The 22,131-nt window shown below is 38.2% G+C and overlaps 1 protein-coding gene and 1 long non-coding RNA gene across 2 annotated transcripts in view; both read left to right on the top strand.

Moving 5' to 3' along the window:
* LOC148085778 (uncharacterized) overlaps positions 1-22,131 on the top strand; it is a 257,146-nt gene that overhangs the window by 39,627 nt on the left and 195,388 nt on the right. The window lies entirely within an intron of this gene.
* naaladl2 (N-acetylated alpha-linked acidic dipeptidase like 2) overlaps positions 1-22,131 on the top strand; it is a 250,632-nt gene that overhangs the window by 84,866 nt on the left and 143,635 nt on the right. The window contains exon 5 of the mRNA XM_087783862.1: positions 637-798. Within this exon, the coding sequence (XP_087639988.1) occupies positions 637-798 (162 nt within the window). The remainder of the gene's footprint in view (positions 1-636; positions 799-22,131) is intronic.

Raw genomic sequence — 22,131 nt, 5'->3', positions numbered from 1 at the left:
TCGGAGAGATCCAAGACATCTGGGATGAATCAAAATGTACTTTTGTTGGGCATGAGGAAACTTCCTGTATCCTTCTGAAATCGATTTAATTTAAACCCATTGATGTTAGCATGAGAACATGCATGTAACTCTGTTCTTGTGAGTGCCTCGAAACCACAAATAAGCACCATGAAGTATATTTTTGAAGGACACTTGAGCAGTTTGAAGTAGAAATGTTGAGTTAAATTATAGAGTTGTTTTAGGCACGGCTACCTTTTTTCTTGCAGTTAAAAATGGAAAGAAAAATAAATGCGTGTGTGCTCAATTTTGATATTGTATAAAAAAAAATAATTCCATGAGATAAATCGAATCGTTCCACTGTTTGGCTTTATCTACACTATTGGTGGAACAAAATGTTTTTTGGAAGGTTGTGTGCTTTAAGGACATCGATTACTGAGAGCATAGATTTCTTTTCTTCTCTGGTTTATGAAAGAGTGGCGAGTTAATGGAATTCACCTGCGTGACCCAGCAGAGACAGGACTGGTACAATAAAGAATTCCCCGAAACTCAACAAACCTCATTGATCTTTTTGTTTAAGTGCTGGTGTTACTTTTAAAAATCATTACTAACTCTCCAGGTACGTTTCCATGTTTCCAGGTACTTCGTAGCAGCTGCAGGGATCTTTGTGCTGGGCCTCCTCATTGGCTGGTTTGCTCACAACCCACCTGCTAAATCAGAGCGTCTGACATCTGACAGTCCAGACCTGCTGGAAGAACTGCTGAAGAGAATATCACCAGACAAGATAGATGCTCTTCACAGGTAAGTTCAAAAAGGATGTTTGGAGGGACAATCCACGTGATTCAGTATTGGGCTCTTTACCTGAAAATATTTTATTAAACAAGAAAATTACATTTAATACTCTGAAAGTCATCTAGTGGTTCTGGTTCTCTGTGGTCATTGTGGTTACCTTTGGATGGCAGAAGATTGAGGTGGGGGGGGCTGCATTCCAAAGTTATAAAACAAGGACTTTGGTGTTTCAGAGGAAGCAAAATCAAACATGAAGGAGCTTGTAATCCATGCGTTTGTTTCTTCTCGTCTGGACTATTGTAACAGTTTGTTTTCATGTCTTAACAAGAAGGATCTCTCTCGCCTGCAGTTGATTCAGAACTCTGCAGCGAGAATTCTAACCCGCTCAAGTAGAAGAACTCACATTTCTCCGATCCTTAAAACTCTTCACTGGCTTCCAGTTTCTTTCAGGATCAACTTTAAAATTCTGGTTCTTACTTTCAGATCTATTCATGGTCAGACTCCTCCTTACATCACTGATCTGATCCAGCCTTACACCTCAGCTCGGGCTCTGAGGTCTGTGGATCAGAATCTACTTATGGTTCCACGCACACGGCTCAGGACCAGAGGAGAGAAATCTTTTCAGGCTGTTGCTCCTAAGCTTTGGAACAATCTTCCTCTCTCTTTGTGCTTGATGGAGTCTACTGACTCCTTTAAGAAACATCTCAAGACGTTTCTATTTGTTCAGGCTTTTCCTTGATTTTCTGGAAATCCTGTTTTGTTCTCAGTATTATCTTGATCTTTAAAGTATATACTTTTTTGAGTATTGTTTTGATTGTTAAAGCGCTTTGTGACCCTGGTCTGGAAAAGCGCTATATAAACAAATATTACTTACTTACTTACTTACTACAACATGATATCAAACTAGATATTTGAAACTACCACTCAAAATACAACCCCTACCCCCAGAGATGGTAGCACCCAATGACCTCACCTATGAGGTCAGGTGTAAAAGGTCCTTTAACCTTTTGCCCCTGGACATTATGGTGAGTAAGTTATCTTCCTTCCATGTACTTTGCCGACCCAAAAATGAGACATTTAAAAACAATTAAGCACTAAACACCGAATCTGAGTGTTGATGCTAATTCAAAAGGTTTTCCTGTTTGTCTGTGAAGAAGATGGTAATTTGTTTTGGAGCAGTTGAAAATGCAGACAAAGTCGTGACCAAAATAGAAAATGTAAATAAAGAAAGCAATTAAGTTTTCTCTCCAGCTTTCGTCAGGCGCTTCTAAACATCGTTAGATTCAGGATACGAGTGTTTTCAAGAGCATCAAGTACTCAACAGGCAAAACAACTGCAAATACGTGAAGCTTATAAATATCCTGTCTGCATATATCAGCTAAATCTGTCACATAATGACTCTGAAGAAAAAAGAAAACATCACTATGAAGATAAATTACAAAACTTTAGTGGTGTACACATTTGAGAACAAAAGTTATCTATCCGAAAATGAATTGATACATTTGGTTTCCTTTAAAAAGAAAGTGACTGGTGTGTTAGATGTGGATCATTTCTCAGTCTCATCCTCATCAGACAAAACATCAGAATCACTTATTGGCTATTGACGAGCCATGTCATATTAGCACTTTTGAACCGTTAAATGTGAGGAAACGTTGTGTGTAGGTGTGTGTGCGCGTGTGTGCGCATGTGTGATTTTAATATTCCATGTCTCACTTTTGTAGTAGCACAGATGATGGCTAAGCATAGCCGATGTTTAGGAAAAATGCGTTAATAATTCAGCATGACAGTACTTAGAAACACTTTAAATATTCTAATGTCTCTGGAAAGCAGATTATTGAAAAAATGTAAATGTATGATTCATGCGGAAGAGCGGTGCCCTTTGCTGCTTTCTCTTCTGCGTTGTTTCTGCGCCACAGACTGCCTCCAGTGCTGTTTTCTAACACGCATGTCAAAGCAAAACAGAATTCTTTTTTTTTTTTCCTCCAAACTCATCACTGTAGAAAGTTTATGGATTCTATTCTTTTGTGTCCAATTTACACTTCAAAGAGTTGTGTAAGCATGCAGTGGTACGCCGGGAGAAATGGGATTAGGTCCAAATCCTGAGAAGACGCTTTCCCACTCTTGGCCCGTCTAACACTTATCTCTCCTGCTAATTATTGTGCTGTAATAAAAACCTGCGTTGCCGCTTCGGAAAACAGCCACGCTCTTTATTCTTCACTATAAAGTCGGAAGCATATTTCATATGTGAACAAATACACGTTAGGGTTTAGATCTTGAGCCGCCGGTCTAATTATGGCAGGATGACGTCTTTCGGCTGATGGATTTTCCTCCGACTTGGAAGGGTCTTGTTTCTCTGGCACTGAAAAATCGACTACAATCGATCACTATCTCTTTATGCTGCTGAGCATCCCCTTTTTTTTTTTCCTATTCTGAATGTTCTCTTGCGACTGCAAATTAGATGCTTACACCTTATTTTGATGTGAGGGATCATTGATTATGATTACCCTCGTTTCAGCTGCATCTCATGCATTAATCTCCGGTGATGATAACAAAGTTTTGTGTACTGTGACAACCCGAGAGACAAAAGCTGCAAAGTGAAGTGTGTCTTCAATTGATATTTGACCTCTATTGTACTCATCAGTATGTGTCTGTTTGTAGAAAACTATTTTAATTCAAATATTTAGATTGGAAAAAGTGCTTAAGCCCCGCCCACTGATAACACTTTTGGAAGATCAAACCACACCCACTCTGCTGTGATTGGTCAAACATTGAAGTTTATGAATGCACTTCATCAATCGGGGGAAGCCTTCACCTCACACAGCTTTTACTTACTTTGTTTTTCTGCAATTGTGGTAAACTTTTTCTTTTACTGAGGTCACTGTGGTGTTCAGCAGAGCGATGACGTATCAAAAAACAGAGTTTGACTTATTATTTACCTGAGAAACAGAAATCCAAGTTTTTGTCTTTTTCATGGTCCTGAACTTGGATTGCGAGTCAGTGGAGGGAACAAGACGACCAAAAATGTAAGTCAGGGGATCACAACAGTTCTTTTCGACTCAATAACACTACATAAAACTACTATCACATCCTCAACAGTCACCAAGTAAATTGATATACTGAGAGTCGGAGGAAGAGTACATGACCTTCTGACTGACAACACTTTGGGTTCTATTTGTTTGTGAATTCATGTTGTTGTTTTTGTTGTAAATAGTATTCTGTGAATATTCTACACCTTTAATGTCGATCCTCCTTGAACAATCCCATTTTTTGATAAGTTAAAAAAAATAATGGTACACGATAATAGCAAATATTAGTGTATATTTCTCTTGTTATTGGTACAACAGCCCGGCACATGCATTTCTGGGACATATCCAAGAAAAAATGTTTTTTAATATATATCGGTCTCATAGAAATGTCGTTGTTTGAATTGGATGTGCAATATATTGGACACAAATTAGTTTATGTGAGTCAAGGCTTGTAATCTTTAGTATTTTTCTACCAGCTGAAGTATGCATCTCACAAACAAGGTCCAAATGAATGCCTAAGTGAGTTTCTTAAACACAGTTTGACTCTAAGAAATATGCATTATGTGAGCTCATAAGTAGAGATAGGGATTGATATAACTTTTAACGAAAAAGTTTTGCAGAGAATAAAAAACCTGCATATGAGTGATTTGTATTATATATTTAAATAACTTTGAAAATGGTTTCCATAGCAATCCACTTTGTCCGAGTTAGGTTTTGTCAGGATAATTTAGGGGCTACAATGTCCGAGCCGGTTTAATGCAGAGTGAGTGCTGAGAGTCACAGTCTTGACTATAGCCTTAAATAATTGTTGAACGTCTGTATTTCATCAGAAGTTTTCTCAGAGAAAACGTTGAAGGCATTGACATTTGCGTTGCAATTGAGTCAAGTAACTATGTTGTCATGATTTTTGTCAGAACCAGTGTCATTGTGTAGGTACACATCTGTATTCAGGAAGTGTGTCATATCTTACTTCCTCTTGTGGACCTGACCTGATTTGTGTGTTTTACCTTTTCTAGTTAGTTAGGACAGTATCATTTTTCTATATGGTTTTTGCTTAAAGAAAGTTAGTAAGTAATTTATATTTGTAGAGCCTTTTTATATATCACAAAGCACTTAAACAATCAAAACAATACTCAATAAAATAGATGCTTAAAAGGTCAAGATAACACCAAGACAAGACCAAGAGTCTCAGAAAATCAAGGAAAAGCCTGTACGAATAGAAATGTCTTAAGATTTTTCTTGAAGGAGTCAGTAGACTTTATCAAGCACAGAGAGAGAGGAAGATGGTTCAAAGCTTAGGAGCAACAGCCTGGAAGATGTTTAGAGGGTATAACTTTATAAAGTTGTCCCCCATCTGAAATCTTGGCAAATGAGAGGTTATGAGAGCCATAGAAAAAAGTTCAAGATCTAACCCCTAACGTGTATTTGTTCACATATGAAATTTGCCTCTGACTTTATAGTGAAAAATAAAGAGCGTGGCTGTTTCCCAAATGATTTAATAACGGCTTCACTCCTTCTCCAACCAGCTGTAATCACACCCTGCTTTGTTTATACTATAAGGCCTTTGGAGGTGAAGACCTCCAGTACTGATGACGCACGGTGACAAACCTTGTCATTTAACCAATCTCAACAAAGGTGGGTGTGGTTATGGTAAACAAAGATATAACTTCAAGTGTGAGTTTTCAGTTGGCGGAGCTTAAGCACATTTTCTAATGTAAATATTTCAATGAAAATAGAGTTTTGTACAGACAGACACATACTGATGATACAATTATAGGTCCAGGATCAATTTAAGAAACACTTTAGTCGCCCTTTAATCAAGCAGTTCAAACTTTTGGTTTCTCCTCACACGTATGTGTGTACTAGTTATAGAGCTTTTCTGTTCCCAACTTTCTTTACTTGTCATCATCCCTCTGCAGGGATTAATCCAGTGCGTAGCAACAAATATGAATAACAAGGACAGACTGAGAAAAGATAAACACAAAAAAATCGGTCAAGGTCAAGGGTCGCACTGGTTTTCTCATGCTATTCGGCTGCCTGAAAGCAATTTCTGGGTACTTTGTGCACACTGGCGCCTTAAATAAGAATGTTGTAATACCAGGGCCGAATCACTGTGTGTATTTCATCAGGCTGGATACGCTGTTGAATAGAGGAATGCAAACTCTACATCTGAGAGTAAAAGAGCATCAGAACCAAGACTTGATGCAATTTGCAGCAGTTATATTTAAATTATGCCAATGTTTCTCCCATAAAATATAGAGGAGGCAAACTCTGCTCCCATGAGGATGTTTTTCTGATATCAAGCAAATGTGGGATGGAGGAGTTGAGTGGGATGGTAGAGGCGAGGAGTGTGATGAGGCATCGTGGAGTGAATACTGAGCAGGAGCAAGAGCATATCGGGCCATGATGTAAAAAAAAAAACCTCTCATCATCGGGGACTGGGAGTGGTAATAAATGGAAAGAAATGTCCAAACAACATGGAGAGCTGATGTGTTATAACTCGGGTCTTTGGATGAAAAGATTTCTGAGTGAGTTTAGAGCTTAACTTGTGTAAGTAGTAAGTAAGTAAAGTAAAGGTTATTTGTAAAGAATCTTTTCTAGACCAGGTTCACAAAGCACTTAGTAACAAACAAAAACAATATACAGCTCAAGACAAATAAGACGAACACAGGAGTCCCACTTGACTTGACCCATTTCAACCCCTCTGGTTTAATAAAAAAAAAACATGTCATCTAGTCGATCATCTCCGTAACTAGGTTAGCTATGGTGTAAAACTACAATTGAAAACCCACTGAATCAGGTTACACTTTCACAACCTTTTCTTAAAAGTTGTCTGAATGCCAATTTAGAATTTTGATCTATCTACTTTGAGTCAACACTTAAAACATGGGAGGAAATATGAATGTTGTGTGGATCAGCGTGTTGTGAGATGGAAGCGCAAACCCATGCATGAATAAATCAGATGCCGGGTGTGATGGGAATATTGCTGAGTTGGCACTGTTGCTCTGCTCAGTCAAGGTTGAGCTTCGTTATATGAAGACTCAGTCCGACGTGCCAACACAGCACAATTGAAGTCAATGGATCTGCATCCACGTTTGACCAGAGTTGTGTAGATTTACAGTGCTGGAAGTTGAAGTTGTACGACCAAAGAAATACATATTAATCCTTGTGTTATCTCGTGGCTCTTGGTTTTTAGTTAGCCTTCTGCAACTTCTATGTTTTCCCCAATGGTGTCATCGATAAAAATGTGGATGTTTTTAATTTTAGTTGTCAAATACACAATGTCACTCTTCATTTTATTGTACTTCGAGACCATAGCAACATCTTTTATGGATATTTGTGATTGTAAAAACTATTAAAATCTCCAATAATATTAATTTCAGCAGGAGTTGATGATCTTCAGGCAGCTTTTCGCTCAAACAGTCCCAGGCATCCTTTGTCAAAGGTTTTTCAGGCTCTAGGGAGTGATCTTGAAATATTCCCTCACTTCCTGCATCACTACATTAAAATACGTACTTGGGGAGACGAGTGTTTTCGAACAGCTTCCCAAACAATTCACTCAATAATGTGATATAGTAACCTTGATGCAAATAGTCCTCAGGCGTGTTACTTCTGGTCCTCAGCATGGAGGAATATATCAAACAGATGGAGTCGTCCACACTGATCTGGGCCTAGCAATGTTTTTTTGTTTTGTTTTTTTTCTATATTGGCGTCCGAACAATCCAAAACTGACAATCTCGCTGCAATAGAATCGTAATGAAAAATGAGCCGGGGACGACTGAGTGCTCTGCACTGTCGACTGTATAATTGTCCATCACAACACCTGGATTATGCTCGGTATCACACAGGGCAAAAGTCAGCCTTGTATAAACCTGACAGCCATCTCGCTGTCCTCCAATTATCCATGTAAAATCATCAAAAGAGCAGGTGTGAGATTACAAAATGTTTACAAAGTTAAGTAATCAATGTATTGTTCACTTTGTGCATGCATCAGATTTTTGATTGTATTTTTCCAGATTAGGTCAAGGCTAAGATCGATATTACTCAAGTCGTCAGTAGACGGTGTTTGTGCTAGTACTGACATTAGATTAAAGTGCGTATAGTCAACATTCTTTGGTCAGGTTATTCAGGAAACTTCATAAAAGGAGGAACCGGGTTCTATGAAGAGAGGGGATGCTTGCTCAGTCCTAGAACAACCTCGGATAACCAAGGAAATTGGGTGCCTAGCTGAAAAAAGGCTGTAATCCACTTCTATTGGAGGGCATTGGTGCGAAACGCCATAGACCAGTTTCTGTTTCTCGAAATCATGTTAACGGTCTTAGATCGCGTTGAAGGTCAGATGTCACAACTTGTTCAAACCTTCCGCTCTAGCTAATGTGTCATGTGTCATATCCCATTTAAGGAGCATGGATTTGATCCCCGGGGTCAAGGGTTCATGATGCAAAGTTGAGGGAAAACACTCAAGAAAGCTTTTAAAAAAAATCACACTATGAAGCTGGAAACAATACAAGATGGTTTTATTTTTTGTTTGTTATTTAACCAATCGAGTCTCACTGAGATTGACATCTCTTTTACAAGGGAGCCCTGGATAAGAAAGCGTCAAAGACAGAGTTACAACATTAACATAATATTACATAGAATATTATTAAGATATACACAAAAACCTATATAAAACAGTGGAAGGCTCTATTTTTGCAGATGATAAAAGCCATTCAAAAACAGGTCTAGCAAGTGTACCGTTTTCTCTGCTGGAGTACAGGACCAGGGGGCATGACGGTTAAAAGTCGTCTTTTATTTTTAGTACGATCATGAGGGACCAAAAAAGAGTAAACAATACACACACAAAACATGTACACATCCTTATGTAGATGGAGAACCAGCGCGAGAAAAGATAGTTGTGTCATCTGCATACAAATGAAACTGAGATGAATCAGAATTTTCTATGCCAATATTGTAAATGTGGATAGTAAACAAGAATGGTGCCAGTATAGATCCCTTGGGGGACGCCCCACAAAATTTGCATATACAGATAATTTCACCTTGGAGTTAGTTTTGTTTAAGTTTAGACCTCAGTAAAAAAAAACAACTGATCTTTTCAAAACGGTGTTTAAGATAACAATTTACAAATGTATTTAAAATAACATTACTAGAGCGGCACAGGTCAAGGGTTCCTAAACTTTTTTTTCTCCATGGACTGGTTCGAAGTCTGTATTATTTTGACAGTCCAACCTTCAGATGGAAGTGCAAAGAATCACAGGTTCGTATGACCCATTTTTTTAAAAATTAACTTAACTTTCCAATAAATGGAAATGTTAAATAAATGTCCCACAAATGTAAAAATCTAAATAATAGTAGCACGACAATCACTGTTGTCACTTCGATACAAGGAGACTATTAGCAGTTTGCCAATGGTTGATGGACAGTCACACAGCCACCCGAGCATGGGCATAAAAACAACTGATTAAATGCGCATGTCTTTGTGTTTGTGCGTTGATCGCCATAGTAACAGATGTTTTTGTTGCTGTCGCTATGATCCAAACCCACATCAAACCACTTTTCCCCAGATTGCCGCTGACAATGGAGTGACAAGCTCTAAATAAAAGCTGAGCTGCTGGTGAGCGGATGCTGCATTCCGTTACTGCCACTCAGCTATTCAGGCCTGTAAATGAGAGCGGGTTCCAAACTTTTGCACTCATTAGGCTTTTTTTTCCTATTTAGAAAGGCTTTTGAATTTCCCTTGTGTAATGCCTGCCCTCACACGCTCACTGAGCATAAATAAACAAAAAGTTGCTCCAGTCGTTTTGTACAGCTCATTGCAAATTACACTGGAAACTCATTTATCTGGTGCTACAGGGAATAGAGGGTGCTCAGATGGCCAGAACTCTTCCACTCCTTCTGCTGTAGGGGACCTGAAAGGAACAGATTGTAATTATTTGATGAATGTTCACCTAGCAAAGTAATTTTTTAACGCATTACACACTTGTACAGCCTCACATTGTCATTAATTTACCGACCACTCTTCGTTTAATTTACTTCATTAGCGTATGTCTATGATTTTTTCTTAAGATTGTTTGGATAAAACAACGTTGAATGCAGATGAGATCTCAGTTAATCATGACATTTAAATAAAATAACGACCCGTTGTCAGAGTGGACCAACAAACAACTGAGGGTCAGTAAAAAAACATTTGAAGAGTTTAACTGGTAAAACGGAGCCATAAAATAATGCTTAGCCCGCTTGTCTTATCTCTGGGCCTGAAAACAAATGCGTTTGTGGTATCCCTTCTGTTGTCTCGATGTCTTGATGAAACTGTGTTCTTCCTGTGTGTAGTATGGATGTTAATCCAGTGGCTTTCCTCTTTTCATTTGTGTGCTAACGTTCAATTCCTAACCCGCTACTAAGCTACCGAGCTATACAACTATTTTTAGATAGTCAAACAAGAAACAAAATAAGAAATAAATAAACCATGTAGCACCCAAAGGCTTCATATTAAGAACTGTTTAATTTGTTTAATCTGTTTTGACTCGAGCGCTCAACTGATAATGTGTGATGTTATTTGTTGTGCGTTTGCCAGATTGTGTCATGCCAATTAAACTCCAGTAAACATACAATCTCTGCTCTAAAAAATAAATGTATGCAACACGATGTGCACTATTAAGTATGTGCAACAAGGAATCTTATTAAATCAGTATATATTTTCTTTTAAATAATGGTATTTCACAACATTACATGTATAGTACGGGACTGTATCTGCGCTATACTTGAAGGTACTTCACCCAGAAGATATATGCCAAATGAGATTCATATTAATCCGTAATTTCTCAATACATCACATATCCCACATGACTTCATTTAATTTCATCTAGGAATTTCCCTTTTGTGTCCATTTTCCAAGATGAACCACCACATGGTATTAATTAAGAATTAGCTAATCCACTGCTTAACCACTTACTCTTCCAATCTCACTCATGGGTACTTCACATGAACAGGTAATTACTATAGTGTAATAAGCTAGAGGCCCGCGATTTTCAGAGACTCTATGAATAACGCTTATGCAGATACATGCCCATGATCTGACGAGCCGTCCCACATTTCGGCATCCCTCCCTGGAGACTAAAGTCTACAGGTAATTACTCTGAAACGGCACCGTGTGTCCCTTTAATCAATACCAGTCCGAGCAGCTCTATACAGTAACACAAACTTCCTCTGGGACTTGGTGCTAAATATATAGATCCAGCTTTGAGATACTCCTGGGAGGTCAAGCAAATCGTTTCCAAATATCCGTCTTAACAAGTTCTTTAATCCACTATCGATCTCTTTAAATGCGAGCAAAGGTATACGCAAAGAAGTCCACAATAGCCAGATGCAAGTTTTGTAAACAAATAAAACAATGTCGGTGTAAAAGCAGGAAACTTGAGCCTCAGTCTTTGTCATTTTTCCAATTTCTGATGATTTTTAGTCCTTTTACTATTTTGAGAACTATATCCGTACCATTTATCAACTGTTTATTTATATTTTCCTTTATTCACAATCATGTTTTCCTTTAAAACATATCATCTGATGACGGCTGTTGCATCGTAGGAATAGGCATTGAGGTCCATGTCTTTGAAATAGTTTAGCTCCTCAGTAAACGAGGGACTAACCTCACAGGCTGGCAGGACCTCAGGTGTCAGTTTGATTTACTACTCTCTTGAGTCCGACTGCCCTGCATATTTCAACACTTGAGTAGAATGTTGAATTAATGTTACTGATTTAAAAGCCTCCCCTTCCAGTTTGACCTAAACCATGATTTTGTGAACTAAAACTACGATGACCACGTATTATTAAACTAAAATCTTGTTGGTTCAATCGCATCTTGTGTGAAACTGAACTAAGTATTTACTTTCTTGAAGTTCAACTAATGTGTTGATTTAAGTGTGTCTTAAATAGATATTGGACCTCTATTGTACTCATCAGTATGTGTCTGTTTGTACAAAACTCTTTTTCTCTCTCTTAGAAAATGTGATAAAGCCCCGCCCACTGAAAACTCCTTGTTATTCTGGAGATTAAATCTTGTTTACGATAGCCACAACCACTCTGCTGTGATTGGTCCTACATCAAGGATGTGTCACTGTGTGTCATCAATCCTGGTAGTCTCAAACCTCCAAAGGACTTTTTGTTTAAACAAAGCAGGGCACAATTACAGCTGCCTGGAGGAGGTGTCCACAATAACCTCATAATTGCCCTGTAACCTCTCGTTCGCTGAGATTTCAGACGGGTGAGAACTTTATAAAGTAATAAGTTCTCTATATCATGTGATCAATTGTGTTGTTAACTTTCTCTACTACTCCCATCAGTATGTGTGAATGGCTGTCAAAGCGCTTTGTGACCCCTGGTCTTGATGATTCATCTAATTGCACCTCCTCTGACACATTTGTATTTATAATGTGTATAAAAATATATGATTTCAATCAGTGATCTTTGAAGTCCTTTATACTATATATTCAGAGTGAAATGATTAAATGGAACAGGGAGTTCATTGTTCATTTCCTCTGGAAAGAGAAGGTAAACACGTCATTTATATTTATGGCAGCTATTTAGAAAATGACATTTCTGTCTCCTGTAAGTCAGTTCTGTTGTAAAAAATATACCATGGTTTCCTGGTTGTATAAAATTTGACTTTGAAAGTCTGTGGAAAGAAATTGAAGCAAATGGAAAAAACTTTTGCTGGACAACATAGTTTTTTGTTCCGCATGTCACATTGTACAGATGATTTGTTGGTTGACCCAGAGACAACACAAGGGATACCTCGGACACATTTATTTTCGGGCCTTCGGGTCACCTTGACCCAGAGATAACGCGAGGGTTAATGGTTTACAGGACCAATTTTAACACTAAGCTACTATAAAATGTGATCTGAATTTCCTCACTGAGATGGATCTTGTGTGTAAAACATCATAATGGTTCATCTCAAGATGTCTTGTAGAGCAACACAGGAGTACATTATTACCAAAGATTTCAACCTTTCGATACAATAGATCAAACCTTATTGACGATAAAGGATCGTTTTATAAGAACATTTCTCCCATAGTTCCAACAACATTTGTCACCGACTCTTCGAGGTTGTTTTTACTTGTATTCACAAGTGTGAGTGATATAAGATCAGATTCTTGTTGTGTACGTACATCAACAGAACTAAGATGGCTCGGACAAGAACATATTTACTGGGGAAAAGGGAAAACAAAGAGAGAATCTGCCAATAACAGCTTTGTAAATAAATTAAAAGGTTGAATCTCACTGGAAAATATTGCACTATCAATAATGCAAATGTAAAAAATGATGCAGTTCTGAAATTTTGGATACAAAAAACAATTGATACAATATTTAAAGCAGTTTTCTTCAGGCTGATCAGCTCCGTCGCCAGATGTGAAGTTTCTCTCTTCGTCCTCCTTCGAAAGAAGTTCAATGTTCTGTACCTGAGCTGCTTGATGTTTGGATTCTCATGGGAAAGATGGAGTCGCATCAGTTAAAGCACCTTAAAGAATACCTTCACTCGGTTATCGCGGGCCAGCAATAAGATGCGGCCAAAATGCAGCATGTTATGTCGTTTCATAAGCTGCGAGTGATCTCTGGAGAAAAGCAAATGCAACATTTATCGGATATTTCAGCCTGTTTGAGGAGCTTTGAAACACAGGGGGTGGTCCTGCTTGCGGAAGGAGACAAACACTATTGCGCGTTTCTTCCCTCTCCAGAGTGATATCAAAACCAAAAAGAAGAAGAAAGCGGGAGCGAGCCAGAGAATTTGTGAGAGGCCTGCTGTAGAAATGGAGAGACGAGGAGAGCCGGCGAGGGAAGGCAGAAGAGCCTCCGACATAAATGGGCCTCAGGAGGGTTTGTGAGAGTGACAGGCTGCTGCCACAATTCTACCAAGCTGTGGGTGAACTGTCAAAATATTGATTGGTCCACCTGGCAGATCTCCCTCCTCTTTCTCTTTTAACTTGTATTCCTTCTCTTTTTTTCTCGGGGCTGGAAAAAGAAAGAAGTTGTTCTGCCTGAGCCAGCTGTCAGATCCAGACAGGAGAGAGGAAACTATAGCGGAAAGAGTATAGACATTACAAACTTAATATATTATGGACCAAAGCCCAAATTCTAGCAGGTCTGCCTTTTTCCGATTCTACGCCGACATCATTATTTCTCTGCCGTTTTTTAACGGCAACATAACGATGTAGCACTTAGCTTGACAGCATAATATGAGGGCCATATAGTTAAATAGACCGATTTAACATTGTATTTAAAACGATTAAGCTGTCTTTCTTTTCTTTTTTTTTTTTTAAATTACGACAAATTGAAGATTATTTAAAAAACGTTTAGAAGAAAGAAACATTGTTTGATCATTGTTCAGTTGGTCAGTATTAAAGATTTTTTTTATTTGCTTATTTATTTACATGTGTGGATAATAGTTTTCTATTAAAATAAAGATGTATTCAAGTTTCATTTTGATTGCGTTGCTAAAATAACCATCGGTTGTGTATAAGATTTGTTTGTCTCTTAGCTGGAACTGAATTGTTTAGCTTTTGTCTACTGTGTGTGTTGTCCCAGCAAGTTTGCTCACATTTCAGCAACACTATATCGCTGCCTTTAAGGGATAGTTCACCCCAAATTCAAATTTCAATCATTTTTCAAAGGACAAAAACGCCCAAATACATCCATGGTGCTCGTCTGTAACGTCCATCTTGTATTAAAGGCTCAACATGAGGAATTGTTCAGAAAATATTAAAACAATTACACATTTTTAGGTTGTTTCTTGCAGAAGCTAACAATATTTCTTCAACACAATTCCTAATGTCAGGATTTCAATACAAGAGTGACATTACAGACAAGCATGTGGAGGTTATTGTGTGTCTTTTTTGTGTCTTTCTTTGGACAATAGACGAGTGAGCCCTGGTGGCTAGATTGGCATCGGAACGAGTTTATCCCTGTAACTCCAAAAGCACAGTATTAAACCTCAAAATAATCCCAACCCTTAGTCGACACGAGGGCGAGTAGAAAATGAAATTCAAATTGGGTGAACTATTACTTTAAGAATGAATCACATTTCAACTGTGTTCACAACAGTGTTAAACTTATTGCGACGCTGGCGGTAAAGTTGGTATGTTTTTTAAATTGTTTATGTTAACATTGCATGCGATTCAATCTGAATATAGAAGGCCTGTAAACAGCGATAACAAAGTTGGCGCCGACATTCTTCACACATGCAGCACTTATCTTACCCACATCACCTTCACCTGACTTTCACTGATAGGATTTTTATTCTTTCCTAAAAGACTTAAAGGTCATTCGCGCCTGAGCCTTCATTGGTCTCATGACGTCTGATAAGAATCTAGAAGATGCATGTTAATACCAAGGATGGAGCATGTGTTGTGTGCGGTCTGACATGCGGCGAGTGCAAGTGTGCACACTGGATTTCCTCATGCTGAACGAGAGGGACCTCATGTTGTCTACAGATTGTAGTATGTGATGCAAACTCATCCAGGTATTTTCTCAAGCCATCCATCCTGATCTACAGATGTTCAACATTGTTGCAGAGCCGCAACAACACAGCGAATATCCTTAATTTATAAGCATTGTTTTGTCCGCCAGGGGCCTGCAGGGAGTGTCTGGGCAAGATCATACTAGACGTGTAGAGTCTGATGCATGAGGGTTTCGTCATGTTGCGTTGCTATGGATCAGCTTCAGGCTGGGTTAGGGTGAGCAAAGATGGTTCACTTAAAATTCAAACTTAACTCAACACTCAACACAAACTTAATTTCTACTCACCCTCCTGTCGACTAAGGCTTGGGATACTTTTCAGAGTACTATGTTATGTTCCAAAAAAGCGGGTATGACACATATTGACTGAAATAAAGGTGTGTAGACAAAGGGGAAAATGAGTGGAATTAGAATTTCGGGTGAAATAACACGTTAACAGTGATGTAAAAGACCTTGACACGGTAAAAGGTAGCTACAAAAGGTCACTTTATTCATTCATGCTAACACATCCCTGTTTTTGGAGAAGAATACTAAATGGGTAGAATATCTGTGAGTAAAATCATCAGTCTGGTGAGTCACAATCATCCTATTATAGGAGCCTTTTGTTTAGACAAATATCTATTACCTCATTTATTGGTTTATTTTTGAAACAATAGCACAGAAAGCAAAGAGAAAATAAAAGCTTGAGGAGGTTTACAGCCAAGAGCTGAACGGATAGAGAACAACAAATAATTTGTGAATGACCCAAGGAGTCATTGACATCTCTCACCTCATTAGTACATTGTTGGAGGAATACTTGTAATAATTAATTACCAGCAAATCAGTGCTAGTCCAGATAGATAAAGGTTTTCTTCAAGGCCTCGATGAGTTCCTTGAGGATTCATGTCTGCCATGGTGAGGCATTCCTGACGTGTTAATATATACATACATAAACGCATATATATATACATTTTTTGGCCTATAGCTCTCAAAAGGAACTGATTTCTCTGAAAAGAATCTCATCCCTTGGTCGACATGAGTGCGAGTGGAAAATGAGTTTTTAAGTGAACTATCACTTTAATGCTCGTCATTGGATCTGCTTACATGTGCCATATGTTGGATTGAACGTGGTATCTAGCCTGACGATCAACTATCCTCAGATTCTCTCCGTCTACCAAGTCATTGACTAAATTGAAACACTTGGCAGAAATTGGCTTTCCCGTTGATTAGCATTCATAATCTCAACGAGATAATCTTACACAGTGCAACAGCCAATTATGCATTCAGCTCAGTAAACGCTCTCATTAATGAAGACTGTTTCTGGCCTTAGAAGAAATATTCATAAAAAATGAACCGCATTGCAAAATGTTTGGAACGGCAGCAATTAAAGTTCTTAACCGTTTGGCAAGAATATTAATCACAAGCTTTATCTTTCAAAATGAACACTGCACCAGTTATTAAACAAACTGTAAATTGAGGAGGAAATTGAATGGCTTTAACATATATTTAGATTTCCAGTTTCCTTCAAAACAGTTTATTGTAAAAAAAAAGCCAACAGTGGAGTTCTGCATGAGTGAATCAATGCAATATTCATTACGAGTCAGCCTAATTCTGTTGCTCCAAAAGATTTGTTTCAGCGAATAATCCTGTTAATGAAAGAGATGTAAAATGTTGACCTAATAGTAGCTAAAATGCTGCTCCTGAGTGCTACCTTGTTGGAAATCCCTGACCCACATATAAAGTGTGATTCTGTAATGGACACTGATTGAATTTAAATAAGTTTAGGTGAATCACTAGAAGATTTTTTTTTTCCTACACACCCTGAGAAAAGCCACTCAAGTTGGCTTCTCTCTGGCGTGAAATAGGCAGGGATTAAAAGCCTCATGATGTACTGCAGGTTAATGGACACCAACTTCCAAGCTGAAAGTGATCTAATGGTGTCAAGGACGGCGACTCTGTGACTGATGCCTTCTGAATAGATGTAATAAGAAACACTGAGCCTGCTCTGAAACAGAACAAAAAGGGAAAGCTAATTAGAAAGGTACACTGTAGGTGGGAATGTATATTAGATCTTACCACATGCCAAGATAACACCCTGTTCTCTTTTATTCAACAGGACTGAGACGATGTTTTCAATTAAGAATTGTTGGCCAGTTATCTCACCAGTAACCATAGTTGCTATATGTAAGCCTTAATGTGCTATTCCAGAGTGGATTGTAACAAAGAATCTTTAGTCTTTCTTTGGTTCTTCTCTATCTTCAATTTGAAATGAATTTAATCTATCACAGTTTCCTGTAGTCAAGATATATATAGATTAGTCAATCCTTTATATTATATATACAGTATATATATATATATATATATATATATATATATATATATATATATATATATTTTTTTTTTAATTATCATTATGGCGTCCCAGTAAAATTAGTCTCAACACTAATACTACAACTTACTTTATAACTGCAAGAGTTGGATGTCTTATAAAAACCATTCATTAATTCACTCTTTTTTTCGGCCGCCTATTCCCTTTTGAGGGTAGCAGGGGGGCTGAAGCCTATCTCTGTGTTTTCGGGCGAGAGGCAGGGGACACCCTCAAAAGGACGCCAGTCTGTCGCAGGGCAAACAAAGACATACAACCATTCACACAAACTCATTCCTATGGACAACTTCCCCAAGTTCCCTATCAATCCCTGTATGTTTTTTGGACGATAGGAGGAAACAGAGTGCCCTGAGTAAACTCATGCAACAGAGGGAGACAAACTCAACACAGGAAGGTCAAAAGTATGCTCTCTCTGGACCTGGAAGTGAACCTGGAACCTTCTTGATGTGAGGCGATCGACCTCTGTCCTAAATTGTCTTTGGTACCGATAAGTAAGTAAATAAGTAATTTTTATTTGTAAAGCGCTTTTCCAGACCAGGGTCACAAAGCGCTTAAACAATCAAAACAATATTCAATAAAGTTTATACTTTAAGGGCAAGATAACACTGAGAACACAACAGGAGTTCCAGAAAATCAAGGAAAAGCCTGAACAAATAAAAACGTCTTAAGATGTTTCTTGAAGGAGTCAGTAGATCATCAAACACAGAGGGAGAGGAAGATCGTTCCAAAGCTTAGGAGCAACAGCCTGGAAGGATTTCTCTCCTCTGGTCCTGAACCGTGTGCGTGGAACCATCAGTAGATTCTGATCCACAGACCTCAGAGCCCGAGCTGGGGTGTAAGGCTGGATCAGATCGACTCCTTTAAGAAATGACTTATCAACAGAAGAAGTTGGATTATCTCATCCAACTCCTCCCTTCACTCCCTCACACTTCCCCAAATGCTGAGTTGTATTTGATGGCACGAGGGAGGTGGCAGTGCTCGACTCTGTGGGTGTCACTTCTGGGTTCACGATACAGATGATGAAACGGCGAACTGTTTAAAGAGCACGGAATTGATATGACAAAGTTAGATGACACAAAGTCACGATCCTTCTTTTCAAGCCACCTGGTGTGTGTCAGAACTCCGCGCAGCTCCCTGTCCTCCTGGCGCTCCTTTCGAACGTGACGCTGCCGGGGTGACATGTCGTCTTTTTATGTTCCTATAGCGAGGGGTGCAAACCTCGGCATAGCAAGGGTTGACCTACTTATGTCAGTCTTGATCAATATGTACAATGTAAGGAAGAATGATTGAAGCTTTTCTTTAATCAATCACCAGCAAGCGTGGGCCCTCCATCGAGACACACTCGTATTTTTAAACCCACAAATCCACCTTCTCTGAAACTCCTCTTAATTATATTTTCTATTTACTTTCATTCCACCATGAGCTGCAATGATAATAGCTGGTCATAATTCAGCTGCGGATAAACGGCATAATGCATCTATTTCCCATCTTTTTAAAGCGTCTCATGAGAGTGTTTTGTGACGGAGGTAGTCGTAAAGAATCCACAAATATTAGCAGTGAAATACAAAATCAGACTGTTAATTGGTTTTCTCGAATTACCGTTTATGTCGTCTCTGCCTTTACTGCTTATTTTATCCTTTTTATTGTTGCATATGCAAACACAGTCAATTACCTTTAACCAAAGTTAAACTTTTCAGCTTAACATCTCTAAATGTTTTCATCCAACCAAGAAAACCATCATCTTTGACAGAAGATAAGGACAAGGACAGAGGTCAAACGTCAAAGACGGCTAAATTAATATGAATTTTATCCATCAGATCTGTGTCATTTGTGACAATGGTGAGGCCTTAAGGCTTAAACCTTGTCTCATTTATGGGTCAAGGCGACCTGAAGGCCGAAAACAAATGTGTTTGTGTTATCCCTTATACTACTCTGGGTCAAGGTGAACGACCTCCACCACTGCATATGTATTTGTGGAAGCAATGGAGGTTGGTTATCTTGACCAGAGACAACACAAGGGTTCAGAAAAATATTGTTGAGTAGTAAGAACACTAACATTGTTGCACACCCAGTTGTTACCTGCCACGCCTACTTGTGATGGACAGCAGCATTAAATAACGTGTGTAATTACCAGTGAATAACCATCTGTCACAGAACACAATGTTGACTTTCAAAGGGGACCTGACCATGTGTCACTGATGCGTCTTCATTTAAACCTGTCCTGTGACTATTTATCCATTAAAAGGTCCCCATTATTGCTAGCTGTCGCATCCATCCGTCAGGGTGACGTATCTATTTGCCAGACTGACATGCACAGAACAATCTCAGACTCCCGAGACATGACAGTACTGCAACCAAAATGTTTTACATTCTTATACACAAGTTTGCTGCTCTTTCTCTGTGTTATATGGAATCCTCAACTCACTGAGGCCCAGCAAGACTTGGGTTCTTTCATAGAGAGTACCCCATTTTCTGGGCTATATGATATATATTTAAACTGTAATTATTCTCATTTTTAAAATAAATACAGAACTATAATTGCCCCAACAGTCTTTATTGATGACACAACACAGCCTTTACAAACTATTTGTCTGTATAGCAGCGAGGGTGAGCGTTTCTAACTAAACTGCAAGCTTGAAAAAAATAAACAATATTTCATGAGATGGCAAATATATACTCCCTCGACGGAAGAGGTTTAGAAGTCTTTTGAACCAGAAATAGAAGTGTCTTTTGTTCTTGTTGTTGTGTTGCCTTTTCTTCAGTCCTAAGTGTGTTGCTTTTAGACTATTTTAAACTTTATTTTTATGTGCTCAGGTATGTACTTTCTATATGTTAATATATCTGTATGTTTTTAATCAAATGTTTAAATATATATGTTAACATATATGCATGTGTTAAATAATACACACCCACGATTTTTCTAAGTATTTAATTCTGATATTTGAATAAATTAAATACAGATTGCTCAATGAAAAGCCGAAAAAAAAAAAGAATGTTTTATGTAAGGCAAAAATGTAGTTATTAAATATTGTATTGTGAGTTTCTTAGTTTCATTACAATCTTTTACAAAATAAATCAGACTTTTTGTGGTCTTACCTTTATTTTTTCAAATTTTTACATTCAAATGTTATAAAATTATGTTATTTTAAATGTAATACCTGCCACTGGAAATGATTTGAAACCCACTAATAGGGTGACGATTGGTTTATCAATAAAAATGAAGTACTGAATGATTAAAAAAAAGAAAGAAAATGTGAACAACAATAGTGTATGACCATGATAATAAAGTATTACAAGGAAGACTGATTAAATTAAGTTTATTTCCTCCTTCCCAATGGCTCTTCGAGAAACCCGAACAACCGATAGCTTGAACGCACTACGATGTTGTCGTTGGTGCTGGAATGAAAGATAGACGCTGAGACCCGCCTCTTGCTGCTTCTGATTGGTTAATATTGAGTGGTGCCTTTTGCGATTGGCTAGATTTACACAAGAAGGCCCAAAGGCTTTTATCACTTAAAAAATATAAATGTATAGTATATAAGCATGTGAAATGTGTCACACTCAAAGCTCGATATTTGGCAGCCCTGAAAATCGGTAGATAAAGTCATTGTGCTAGTCCTTTATCATAATCGTCTTAATTGATGTATCAGGCGCTGGTTAAAAGAAATAAATAAAAATTGGTCACGAATGATTGAGCACCTGAATAAATGTGGTTAATTCACTTTATATCCTCTTGAGTCGTAATGTTCCTAATTCATCCCGCATGCACCATAAATCCAACCGTACAACATTTAGAAAAGTATGGAAGTGCCTTCATTGGCATGATCAGTCATCTTGACTGCGCTTGGATCCTGTGCGCCGCCAAAGATTTCCAATGACGATGGGAGAGCGGCGCTCACCACTTGGATCGGGACCCATGTGACCGACATGTATGAACAGAGAGGAATTGTCTTCCGAGCAATTGGTTGAGCAAATAAATGAGGAATAAATTACCCTGAGCAGATGTCAGAGCTGGCACCGGCAAGTTCGGTAGAAGGAAGCTCTGAGCTCAGGACAATTACACGCAGTGAGCATCCACACAACACAGATTTATATGCTTGTCCCCCGACACTAATGGCTCCTTAACTTCATTTGCATAACAAGTATAAATAATGCATTAAAACAACTTTTTTTTTTATTGTTGTAAGTATGCATATGCTGTGGATTTATTCCCCATTTCTATATTAAACTGGAGTTTAAAATTGTGTTGTACAGCCAATACAAGGGGATGGATTATTGTTTATTATTATTCTAAACAGCCTCTTTATTACGAAAAACAATCGGGTAATTGTTGATGGTGGTTAAGAACAGCCAGACTGGTTTTGTTTTACATAGCTTGAGGTGAGTTATGAACATCTGCCATGGCCAGGTGTTGAAACCTGTGTTTGTGTCCTTTGTCTTCAATGT

This window comes from Callionymus lyra, chromosome 2 (genome assembly GCF_982586985.1).
Source record: "Callionymus lyra chromosome 2, fCalLyr1.hap1.1, whole genome shotgun sequence".
NCBI lineage: Eukaryota > Metazoa > Chordata > Actinopteri > Syngnathiformes > Callionymidae > Callionymus > Callionymus lyra.
Note: the sequence above shows the minus strand (reverse complement) of the source record. Positions and strands in the feature narration are given on the sequence as shown.